The 13,048-nt window shown below is 33.5% G+C and overlaps 1 protein-coding gene across 2 annotated transcripts; it reads right to left on the bottom strand.

Moving 5' to 3' along the window:
- Positions 1–618: 618 nt before the first annotated feature.
- Positions 619–12,930, bottom strand: LOC127705158 (uncharacterized). Of its 2 annotated transcripts, none has more exons than XM_052209406.1 (2): positions 12,890–12,930; positions 619–2,645 (listed from the first exon to the last, which is right to left on the bottom strand). In XM_052209406.1, exon 2 carries the CDS (start codon positions 2,640–2,642, stop codon positions 966–968), a length of 1,677 nt encoding a protein of 558 aa, XP_052065366.1. In that variant the 5' UTR covers positions 2,643–2,645; positions 12,890–12,930; the 3' UTR covers positions 619–965. The 2 variants fall into 2 exon arrangements, with proteins under 2 accessions (XP_052065366.1, XP_052065367.1); XM_052209407.1 differs by lacking the exon at positions 12,890–12,930 and adding an exon at positions 4,558–4,592.
- Positions 12,931–13,048: the final 118 nt, after the last annotated feature.

Raw genomic sequence — 13,048 nt, 5'->3', positions numbered from 1 at the left:
TAAATATTGAAAAAAAATTATTTGATTGCTAGCATCGAAAAAATAAAAATGTTCGCGTGAAAAAAAATCTAACCCCCTTTTGCAGTTAAGTGGTTGCTCCTTCATGAAAGCCATTTTGATGACTTGCAGTAGTTTAAAGATACTAAAGATGTCTCGATTACGCATTAGAAAACGTAGGCTGCAGCAGCGTGCTTACAGACGAAGAAAAAGGATTGAGATGTTAAGGATCACTACATTTCTATCTTTTCTGTTTGTTTCAAATGGTATTTCTTCCCCAAGGAGTATTTGGCAAAGGGAGGGGGTAAATGTTTTTTTTATTTCTAAGTGTATTTTTACAGATCTGAGACACTAGACAAACTTTACAATTTACCCCACACTTTTTTTAGTAATGAATTTATGAGTGAATCGTTGTTTGAGTAAAGACCAGTGGCAAATATTTCTGTGTACGTCCAGTCGATTCGGGAAGACCTTTTCAAATGAATTATGTGTTCAGCAATGATGATGCTTTGAGTCTTGATAAGGGGTTTATAAAGCTACGTAAAGTTTTTTCATAACAAATAAATATATCAAGTTTAGACAAACATTTCTGTAAAGAACTTTATTAATAATTGTTACATGTGTTATAAATATATATTTTATTCACAAATCGTTTCTTCCTTAAATATACATGATACATGTAAAACTAATGTTCTAAATGCTTAGTTTTGTGTACACTTAACCTACACAAGGCCTACATTGACTATTGACTGCATGAAGACAAAACATAATGTAAATTACATGTAAACATTGAGTTTTATCAACGGGAACGTAATTGTGTTTAGTTTACAAGCGAGTTACACTAACACAACACTGAGTTTAGGTCAATGTGAACACGGCCTTAGCAGATCCTGATATACATGTGGCTAGCACTCTTCATGTTTATAATTTAAGTACCCAGAGATAAGTTGGTAGGTCATATTTGTGATTCAAATGACGCGGTAAAGCCTGGCATACTTTGAAATACATGTTACAAGTAATGTTCTGCTGTTTTTGTCAAAGAACAAACCTTCAAGCCAATTTTTACGGGTTTTCAAAGGCTGTAGAAGTTGTTTTCTCTTCTTACCATCAGATGATACTATTTGCAATATGCCAGTACTGTATTCTGAAGCAATGAAATTTCCGTAATTGTCAACTGTGACACCGGAATAAGCAATGTCCCATCTCCAGACTGTACTTCCATTTTTATCACAACATGCTATGATTTTAGCATTATTATTACTTGTGTAACAAAACTTATCTTTATAAGAAGATATGTAACATTCATCAGTTGGAACGTCTATCGGTATTGTTCTGATTAGATTTCCAAATAAATCAAATTCCATTATCCCTGTCTTTGTGACGAGAACATACAAATTGTCATTGTTGTAAGATAAACCAGAACAAGGTTTCCCAACATTTATCTTTCGTTTAACAACACCTTCATCGATATTTACAATGTTTATTGATTTTTCTTCACGACAGGTGACGGCCACAGTATTGGTGTGTATCACAGCCAATCCAAAAGGAGATTTGCCAACACTGATTGCCCTCGACAGCTGTCCATCACGAGTATAAACTAATACATTACTTCTCACGATATCTGCAAAAATCATTCTCCCATCATTGACAATAATGCAATCTCTAATAACTGATTCACTATCAAAGGAAATCTCGCGTATTAGTTTCAGTTCTGTCTGGTCAATATCTCTGACTTCAGTTATTGGAACATTAAGCTGTGCTTTAAGAAGCTCCCAGGCTCCTACTTTAACTTGACAAGGATTTCTGACAACCTGTATTGTGCCAAAGCATTTCAAGTCAGATAACAAATGTTTTAGTTGTGAATCAGTAGATAATTCAAGAATTGACTCTTTAGCTACATCCTGGTCACATAAAGTTGAAATCCATTCTTGTTCTTCACGCAACTTTTCACCAACACTTTTTGTTGCTAAAAAGACTTGAACATTGGATAATGTTTCTTTAATCCGATGAATTGACTCTCCAAGACTTTTAATTTGTGTTTCTTTGTCCTTTAATTTTGAAAGTAACTTGTCTATTTCGGATATATTTTGGTCGCTAAAACTTTCTAACTGCTTTAACAAATCAGATTCCAACTCATCTAGAAGCATATTGATTTGTTTTCTTAAAGTTTTAATTTCCACTAAAATGGTTTTTCTTTGGTTTTTTATATCTTTAATATTTTGCTGTCGGTGAGTTTTAAGTTCAACAAGGGTATTAGCAAGCTCCTTAAGTCCTTTTTCTAAGTCAAACATCTCCGTTGAAGTTTTTGCATGTTGAGCAAGTTGTTCGATGGGTTTTATACACGTACATTGTTTATGATTTTCTGGTATACAAAGAGCACAGGCAGTGGAATAGTGATCTTGACAAAAAAAAGTTAATTTTTGATTATGTTCCTCACACTCCAGCTTTATTAATGAGGAAACTGATTCCACTTCTGCGTACTTACTAACTGGTATGGTCTGGTGTTTATTGCTAGCTTTGCTGACTTTATGGTGTTCCAAGCAAGAGGGGCATAGTCCATCATCACAATCAATACACCAGACAACTGCAATTTCTGTTGTATGTCTAGCTTCACACGGACCACAAAATTTAGCCTCAGATGCCATATTCTGAAATATAAGTATTCTACAATCATAAAAACAATAAAGGCATAACAGTGGTTCCAATTTACTGTTTTACTGGTCCCAATTCACTTCTTTGATAATACAGTCACATATAATATTCAAAACATGAATTTAAGGAATTCAATATTCATGATATTTGCATATAAACATGATTATCATGATTACGAATTCAAGAATTGAAATAAAGACAATGCTGACTGAATTTGATGAGATTTAAGATGATGCAAATCTAACGTACAAAAAGACTAATATTTATTAAAGGAATGACTGATCTATATACACACATATTGATTCATTCATCTGTACACATGCACTATGGCAATGTATGGTGTAAATTGAAGGTATATTGTATATTATCTTAAACACATCCTTGATCATGTTGATAATGAAAATAAAACCGCCAAAGATTCTCTTGTTTCTCATACAATGTCATATATTAAAAAAAGAAATTTAATGTATGTTTCAATATTTATTTATTAAGAATAATAAATATTATTGGTTTTCATCAAGCCTGCAACTTTTGTGGCTAAAGCAAGATATAGCATTATTAGCATTCCTTCATTCGGTCATTGGCGTCCACAAATATTCACTCTGTGGTCATGGTGGTTAAAGTTTTTGAAATTTTAATAACTTTTTTAAACAGTTAAACGTTAAAAAATCCTGGATTTCTACCAAACTTTGACAGAAGCTTGTTTATGATCATTAGATAGTATCCAGAAGTATATTTAATTTGTGAAAAAAAATTCCTGTTTATCCGCATTTTATTTATAAAATTAAAATGGACTTACTTTTTCTGCCAGTTAAGATAATTACATTCACTCTGTGGTTAACTTTTTTATAATTTTAATAACTTTCTTAAGGTTTATGATCCTTTCTGTACCATGTGAATTACGAAATTTTCAAACTGCAATAGTATCAAAACAGCAAAAATATTGAAAAATAGTTATGGGCCATTTTGTACATATACCAAGGGGAAACTTCGTACAAAGCATGATTATTTATTGTTTCATTGCATTTAATAGAAAAAGGGGATTTTTTGGCAAATAAACCCAAGATTTTTGTAGAAAATCCACAGACTTTAAATAAGAGAATTTTGTTATAAAATTTTAAACATAGACATGATAGATTACCATTACTCTCTTGTTTTTCTATGATGTGCTAGTCTTCATTGTTAACAAAAAGTTCTATACAACCTTTAAAATAAAAAAAACCTTGTGCTGAGTTACTAAAGTCGGGCGCACCCGAGAAGGTGTACTTGAATTGGTCCATTTTATATTTGTTTTAACCAATATCTATTAAATTTAATTGAATGATAGGACAGTTGGAGAGATTGAATGATTGAACAGTTGGAGGGATTGAATGATTGAACAGTTGGAGGGATTGAATGATTGAACATTTTATCAACTTGTTTTATGGAAATCATTGCTAGCACTAGTACTGCATGCAATAATCCTCTATCTACCAAGCACTGAATTGCTAAATACGAGATTACAAGGGGAAAGGCTGTGGATTTTCTACAAAATTTCCATATGTTTAGCATTGAATGAACACAAGGCTACATAATCCTTAATTAAAATATGCTGGATTTCTACCAAACTTGGACAGAAGCTTGTTTAGATGTCAGATCATAAGATAGTATCCAGAAGTAAATTTTGTAAAAAAAATCCTGTTTATCCTTATTTTACTTATAAAAAGACTTTTCTGCCAGTTAACATTTTTCAAATGTACATTCACTTGAGATGTGGTTAAAGTTTTAAAAATTTTGATAACTTTCTTAAACTATCCTAGTTTGTACCAAACTTTGACAGAAGCTTGTTTATGACCAAAAGCAAGACACATATATACATTGTAGGACACATTCTAACAATTTATCTGTTATTTTTGTGAGAGTACTAACTAGTGTTATGTGTAAAAGCGTATATAGGAACCTACAGCCGTACCAGGGGAATATAAGTAAGGGGGAAGGAAACCAATGATACTATGCTTGGAAGATTTCGTTCGAACTTCTCTGGGTTTGACTATAATTTATGACAAAATATCAGAGCTGTTCGAAAAATAATTTGTGTCATGCTATTGGTTTAAAAGTTTTGACGGAAGTATGACAATAAGTTATAACATGAATATTTATATATTTGAACTCTGTTTTTCTATCACTAAAAGGTCAATACACAGTTTTGTTTATCTAGGCGGCGTATTAATCACAACCACGCGCCACCGTCGTTCCTCCATTATACTGTTGTAGATAGTATAACCATTATCGACAGTGTTTTTTTTTATTAATTAATTTGTTTTTTCTGCTTTTTGCTTCTTATTTTTTGTGTGTGATCGAATTAATAGAAGATAGTTTGTCGTTAATCTGCAATACTTCATGTACACGCGGCCTTATGCTTGGTCCGCGGTGTATTCGACTGACTGTTTCATTTTACCAAGGATTTGATTTCACTATACAAATCCTGGATTTTACCATAGATGTGTGTGTTTTTTATACAGCTATGATTTTACGTACGGTTGTTATTTTCTCTCTTGTTACACTAGTCCGAAAACGTGCGCATTATCCTTTTTTTTCAAAGGTTTTTGGTGATATTTTCATTTTTCTTTCTTTATTTTTTTTTTTTGGGGGGGGGGGGGGGGGGTGCATTTGATAGTAAAAACGGTATATAGAAAATAAAATATAAGAAATAGTAAAATAAGCAATGAAAATATCAGAAAACAGAAATAGAAAGTATTGACTCCGAGGTCATAAAATGATTGGGCTATGATATTATAATTCATGCAATTTAAATTTTATGACTCCCTTTCTATTTCTTTTTAATAATCGCTGTAGCCGTAACCTTTGATATTGGTATTGTGTTTGAAGTTTAACACACGGTTTTCATTACCTTTATGGTTTATTCCTTTTCAAAGAATTTGTCAGTTTAACTGATTGTATTTTTTCTCATTATGAATTTAAAAATTTGAACTCTCGGTAGGATATGCAGATATACGAATGAATATATTTTGTATAAATTCATGATTTCCCTTAATACGTTATTTCATGATCATATCTTACTTTTTTAATACACGGGTTGGCAAGCGATCCGATAGGTATTTATTTTTCTTTCATTGGATAAATAATCCTACTTATTTGTATTGATGACGAAAAGGGATGTTACCACAGATGTAGGCCAGCCCTACATGCATTTGCTCCAGTTCCAATGTGTGTTTTCAAAATACCCTTGAAGAGTAATATATATGCATTGCTTTACATCATATTTTACCCTTTTTTCATCTTCAAAATGTTTCATATACCATTTCCGTTGCTGATCCAGGATTTAAAAAAAAAGGGGGAACCACTAAAAAACATCAGGAGTGGGGCATACAGTCTATATGCAATAGACATGTAGTCCCATAAGGGTGGGCGGGTCCACTTGTCTACCCATCCCCTCACCTCAATCCAATTATGTATGGATTAAGGGAGAGGGCGTAGAATGCGTACGCCCCCTTTAATTGGATAATATATCATTGTTTAGCATTAAATCGTACAAGCAATTCTGGACCGCCCCAAATCTTTACAAATTCTTTTGATTCTTGTTTTGAAAACACACTATCAGAATCGGAAACGAAAATAAAATATGAAAGCCAGCAACCAACGACAATCACCGAAATACAGCAGCACCTGTGTTGAAGACCCAGTGGCGGATCCAGAACTTTTCATTAGGGGGGCCCGCTGACTGACCTAAGGGGGGGCCCGCTCCAGTCATGCTTCAGTGATTCCCTATATAATCAACCAAATTTTTCCCACGAAAGGGGGGGGGGGCTGGATCCGCCTATGAGACCCATTGGTGTGGGTCTCATTGGGGTCTAAGCGTGACGCGGGATTGCCGATTTTTTATAAGCGTGACACGTGAAAGTCAAATTATTGAAATAATAACGGGAAATGAAGTCTAGCGGGATACGGGAAATGAGAATTGCTTACGTACATAGTGTAGGCGGGATACGGGAATCTGTCAAAACAGTAAGCGGGATCCGGGATCAGAACCACCCAATGAGACCCCCATTGGTGGCTATGGGCTGATTTCTGCACTTTGGTCGGGTTGTTGTCTCTTTTAACACATTCCCCGCTTCCATTCTCAATTTGATCCCCCATGACATGGGACAAACGCATACAGAACCTGGCAGGGTTAATAATGTTTGTTAGTGCCCAGTCCTCCCTGTGACTCGAGACAGTGGTCAATTTAATCCATGACCCACTCTTTGTGACATTTTAAAGATAAACAAAACTTCGTCAGAAAGACACAACAAAGTATATAAGTTCAGCACTGATCCTGATATGAAGCTGTTATCAGTCACAGCAAAACGGTAAACTACAGGCTCAATGCGCCTAAAATGCTGATCTTTTTTTGTTTCAACTCGTCTTTTATTGACATACAATATTTAAGCAATATTTTACACACCACTAAGCACCATCGATCATGTCACTTTGGTTTGAATTGGTTCAGTAGTTTCAGGGAAGCTTTTTTAACTAGACAATAGTCTCTGTCACTCACTTGGATCTACATAAACTGTTATCACAGAGATATGTCTCGCCTTTTTGTAATTTTGATAATGCAAATGTTGAAATTCAAATAGCAATACTTTCACAGGTAAGTTATGCAAATATTCAAAGTCGATGAACCATGACTGAAGGTACATGGCTAAACAATCTCCATGGAATGAGATGTGCCAATGCTAATACAACTGCATACCAAATACCATTGACTTATTAAAAGTCGTTCCCTTTAAACAAACCTAAACACAAACATTAACTTGTAAACTATGTAAAAGTTTCAAAGTCAATGAACCATGATCAGGGGTGGGGCTATATAATCTCCATGGAAACGATACTTGCAAATACCAATACATTTGCATACCAAATATCATTGACTTAACATTAGCAGTTCATCTTAAACTGATCTAATCACAAACTAATACATGTAAACTAAGCAAAAGTTTCAAAGTCAATAGACCATGACTGAGGGGGCGGGGCCAAATATTCTCCATGGAAATGAGATGTGTTAATGCTTATACAACTGAACACCAATTAACATTGGCCTACCACTCATGGTTCCCCTTGAACTGACCTAATCACAAACTAATACATGTTAACTTAGCAAAATTTTCAAAGTCTATAGACCATGACTAAGGGGGCGGAGCCAAATAATCTCCATGGAAATGAGATATGCCAATGCTTATACAACTGCATACCAAATATCATTGACCTACCACTAGTGGTTCCCCATAAATTGACCTAATCACAAACTAATACATGTAAACTATGAAAAGTTTCAAAGTCAATAGACCTTGACTGAGGGGGCGGGGCCAAATAATCTCCATGGTAATGAGATGTGCCAATGCTAATACAACTGCATACCAAATATCATTGACCTACCACTAGTGGTTCACCATGAACTAGACCTAATCACAAACTAATACATTGTTGACGCCGCCGCCGCTGACGCCGGAAACAGCATACCTATGTCTCGCTTTTTGACTCCGTCAAGGCGAAACAAAAATGTATTTGCATCTTCAAAAATGACCACTCTCTTACATTATAGACCCCATTCTAATTCAGCACTCATTTCTTATTTGTTAATCAATGCATATTGCTGATCATTTTGGCTGGTTACAGTTTCTCTTTTAAACTACTATTGAATTTGCCCAAAATGCAAAAATTGATTAAATCACTATTAAAGGGTAATATTTCCTTAAAGACTCATCCAAAAGTGTTTGCTGTGTACAGACTGACCAGAATAAAAATCAACAAAGTTTATACTAGACACCATAAGAACCATTCACCTCAAGTTTGGTAAAAAGTTTACAATGGACAACAAGTAAGTTTATACAGTAGTTCAGTGGCTTTATGGGGATGTGAGCTAAAAGGTTTACAGATGACAAACAATGAACTGAGTATGAAGACACAATTAGTCACTTTTGCCAGATTAGCTTAAAAAAAAGGATTCTCTCACAACTCATCTATTTTTAATGTGTGTATATGTCAATGTATACATTGTTTATTGTATTAATTTGAGTATTTTCTTGATCCAAAACAAACTTGTTTCATAGGTGGCTTTCGGTTGTTGTCTGCTCTTTGGTCGGGTTGTTGTCTCTTTGACATATTCCCCATTTCCATTCTCAATTTTATTGTTTCATAAGTTTATGACACTTGCCTTCCTCATGTCAGGTCAAACTTGATATCATTATGATGCCAATGATGATTCCAACAGTCTAAATTGTTATCAGGTCAAATATTTGCAATATTACAAAGCCTTAATGCAGATTTTTTAAAAATTTGTTGGACAAAATGATATATTTTCAAAGGGAATAAAAACAAAGAAGGCAAAAACAGCATTATTATTTAAAACATATAAAACTTCTGTATCAGACAATTACTTTATTTTTGGATATATTGTAATGTATGTGTCAGAATTAGATCCTATCAAACTAGCTTAAGCAGTAAATTTTTTTTGTTTTAAATATGTACTACTTTCCAGTATGTTCTTTTTCGACTTAACCCAATTGAGTGGTGTTACATCTTACAAAGTCTATCCAAATTATTTTTGCAAAGGGGCTGTCTTCAACTTGCAGTAAAGTGAGAGTTTTTTTGCTCCGAGTTGAGGTCTCACTGTGACTTTGAGATGAAGAACAGCAATAAAAGCACTGTTCCTTTGCTTTTTTGTTGTGCATTTACTGATTTTGTGTCATGGATGGATACTTCATATCATTTGTTTTTCTATTAATATTGAAAATCTCTAAATCCAAGTCACTGCACCATATCCTAGGGACAGGTCCTCAAAATAGTTGTCAAACTGATATGTACTGATAGTAATACAACTTTAAATTAAATATCAATGATCTATCACAAGTAATACCTGTCAAACTTACTAACTTAAGCAAAAAACTTAACAATTGTTGATGCCAGAGCCATCATCGCCAGAAAAGGAACCCTTATGTCTCACTTTCCCGGACTTTCATCGCAGGCGAGAAAAACATATATAGTCGATTGATTATAGCTTCTCATACAAAGAATAAAATTATTAATGTTTAAATAACTTATTAATAAAAAGTCAAGTAAAGATAAAGTCACATATACATGTACATAAAACTATTTAAGCTTAGTTTTCAGAATGAATTCAATTAATTTGCTTTCATACACTCAAATGGAAAAAAAAAGTTAGGTCTTTAAATAGGAATATAGAACTCCTTACACAATTTATTCCTTGTGAAGAAGCTAATGAGGAATTGAAGAAATGAATTAATATCAGTCATTTCTTATGATTCAAAACAGCATCTGTATGTAACTCCTTCTTTCCACTACACAAACTTCCACAATCAGATGAGTTTCCTGCAAAAATTGAAATTGAGAGATGAAATAAAGAATAAAACATTTTATAGCAGTAAAAGGTAAACTGTTTTATCAAAATCAAAACATAAAAACTTTATTTTAATTTAACTACAAATGGTTCAGTGGCCAATTACAATGCAAAATATTAATACCGATTTAATTTTACTATTGAAATGTCCCCTATTCAAAAAGAACAAACAAATTTACCACTGTGAAAACTCACCTATTTCACCAGTACTATAAAGACTGTTTAATATCTTTATCCAATCAGTTTTCCCACTTAAGTGACCAACAGTGAACAAACAATCTGTAAAAAAAAAAAAAATGGAAATATTACACTACCAGTAATATTCTTTGAACTGGAAAAAAGTTTTTTGTTCAAATAATGTTCTTTCATCCATTCTGTTATGTCAGGGTCTTGTATAAGGTATGGGTTTTACTCATTGTTGAAGACCATTTGTTGACTTATAGTTGCTTTAATCCTGTCATTTAAACTCTGTTGGATAGTTGTCTCATTGGCAATCATACCACATATATCCTTATTTTATACAATACTTGTTCTGTGCATTTAGTATATGAAATTGTTTGAGAAATTGAAGAAATTGATTTTTTTTTCTCCTCTTAAAATAACTCAGGGTTTTTCTGTGTAAAATGTTTATATATGGCAATGGTATTATGAAACTACAATGTGTTTGAACTGTTCTGTGTAAAATTAAAATTAAATAAAACATGACAATATTGACAGATAGTTTCCAATGTGGCACATATTTTATCTGTCCAAGGACAATTATATATTACTTGAGAAAAATTTGTTGGGTTCTTATATACTTCTATGTATTAAATATCTTACAAAATGTAGTCAAGAAATCCCTAACAATGTAATTTCCCTATAATATCTATTAACAAGCAGCATTATCCATAACTCCTGTAAAAACAATTTGACAGCACAGTTCCAAGACCTTGCTGGTATTAACCTTTGATAATGATTTTAATAACTTCTGACACCAAAAAATGTACAATGTATACCTACCATCAGATGGACGCAAGGTACAAAATATTCTATATCCCCCATCCAGCATGGGTCAAGAAAACAACAACCACATTACCCTGTACAACATGCATTTATCACCAACTTCTGGGGGTATTGCCTAACCTTAGAAAACCAGGTTTATAATAATTTGCCAACCCTGTAAAATTCAATGGCAAACTTTACATGTTATGTAATGTGAGTATGAACACTGCTTTGTGCTAGACAGACGCACTTTAGCCACTTAGTCAGCTTTTTAACATGCCATTTCTACTGTAAACATTCTACAGGAAGACATGAGCGGCTTAAGGTATCAGACATTTCACAGAGATGGATTTTGCTCCCCGCCCCCAATGGAGCTACATTCATTGACATTTATGGTTAATTAATATATATGATACAGACTTGTTTCACTCCAAACATTATCTAGCTTTGGGTGTTTTCAACTCTAGGATCTGCATCAGTTTAATTATTGTCCTCAGCTGACCAAGTATTTACTCTAGTTACCCCTCAAAGCAGAGGGTGCTTAGCAGAGAAGCAGCAAAACCATTTTTCAAGTCAATAGATTGACTTGGCCCCAGATCCAACTTATAACTTCCCATGATTCATGCCTGCACACTACAGTTTAGTAACATTTTGTACCTGACATTACTACAAGACATCTGAGGTAGTTCATGTACATTGTACATATACAAACTGTATATATACATGTTTGTGTAAATGTAGAAGCAGCCTGCACTGTTAGCCACTAATCCAATTCCCCAGACTAGTAAAATTTTATTTGGACTAGTTAATTTTCGCAAAACTTTGTTCAACTTTAGACACACAAGGAAAATGTCTGAATATTTGCCTTCGGACTAGTAGTTGGAAAAGATTTTGGTGCAGACATATACATGTAATATATGAGCTTTTCTATTGTGGTAATGTGAATAAAAAAGATACAGCCAGGGTATATATCAATGTATGATGAGACAGCAACCATATGACACAACTAAATGACATCTAGGCCCTACATGTACATATAAATGTGGGATAGATGATCAGACGTACGGCACATAGTCATCAATATTATGATGGAGTGCGGAAACTAAAAGAAGAAGAAGATGGACACATATATGATAGCCAAGGCAGCTGACCTTGGCTATGGATTATACCTTCAGATAACTACCAGACACACTGCATAACTCAACATCCAAGCTGAACATGTATATTGTTTTGTACATCATGCATGTTAAACACTAATTATTGCATTACATATGGACTTTATGGTTGTAAATTGCAAATCACTTTTGCTTCTGAACATCCTTTTCAGAATTAGGGACTATTTCTAGAGTTGGACATGTACTGGGTGGTAAACAATTATTGACGTTGTGTTTCATTAGCATATCAATAAAATAACAACATATCATCGCGGCAACATGTGCAACTGAAAACTCGTTATTTTGTTTACCGATCTTACTTTTTCAACATATAACATCAAGTAACAATAATATATCAATTATATTTTAAGTTATAACTTAAAAAAATATGAAAGTATATCTTTTATACGCCAGAAAATTGAAAAAGTTGAAATCCCCATTATCTTGGGATTTCAATTTTAACATTTTTCAATAGCACAACTTTTTTGCAGTCAGATTTAACATATTTGCACCGTGTGATTATAATAGGCATATAGATAAATCGAAAGATCATGATCTAAAATAAATTATGGCAAAGTAACAAGTCATTCTTCTTCATACGATCTGCATAACCAACCTTTTTGTAAACACAAAACTAGATCTTCCCCGGATCGCCGCCATGTTTGCATTAGATTAATGAGTTCTTTCCCCTTACTGGCCGTACAGGTGGAAATAAAAAAAATGTTGATCAGCAAACTAACCGCTTCAACCAAATACGTAGGAAATGTACATTTTCCGGAATTTAAAACCGTTTGAGTTTTCAACAATAAATAATGATGAATCAATGAACCCCTCTTTATTTTCAGCCAAAAGTCTAACTAGT

This window comes from Mytilus californianus, unplaced genomic scaffold (assembly GCF_021869535.1).
Source record: "Mytilus californianus isolate M0D057914Y unplaced genomic scaffold, xbMytCali1.0.p SCAF_6, whole genome shotgun sequence".
NCBI lineage: Eukaryota > Metazoa > Mollusca > Bivalvia > Mytilida > Mytilidae > Mytilus > Mytilus californianus.
The sequence above is the reverse complement of the archived record's forward strand: the minus strand, read 5'-3'. Positions and strand labels throughout refer to the sequence as shown.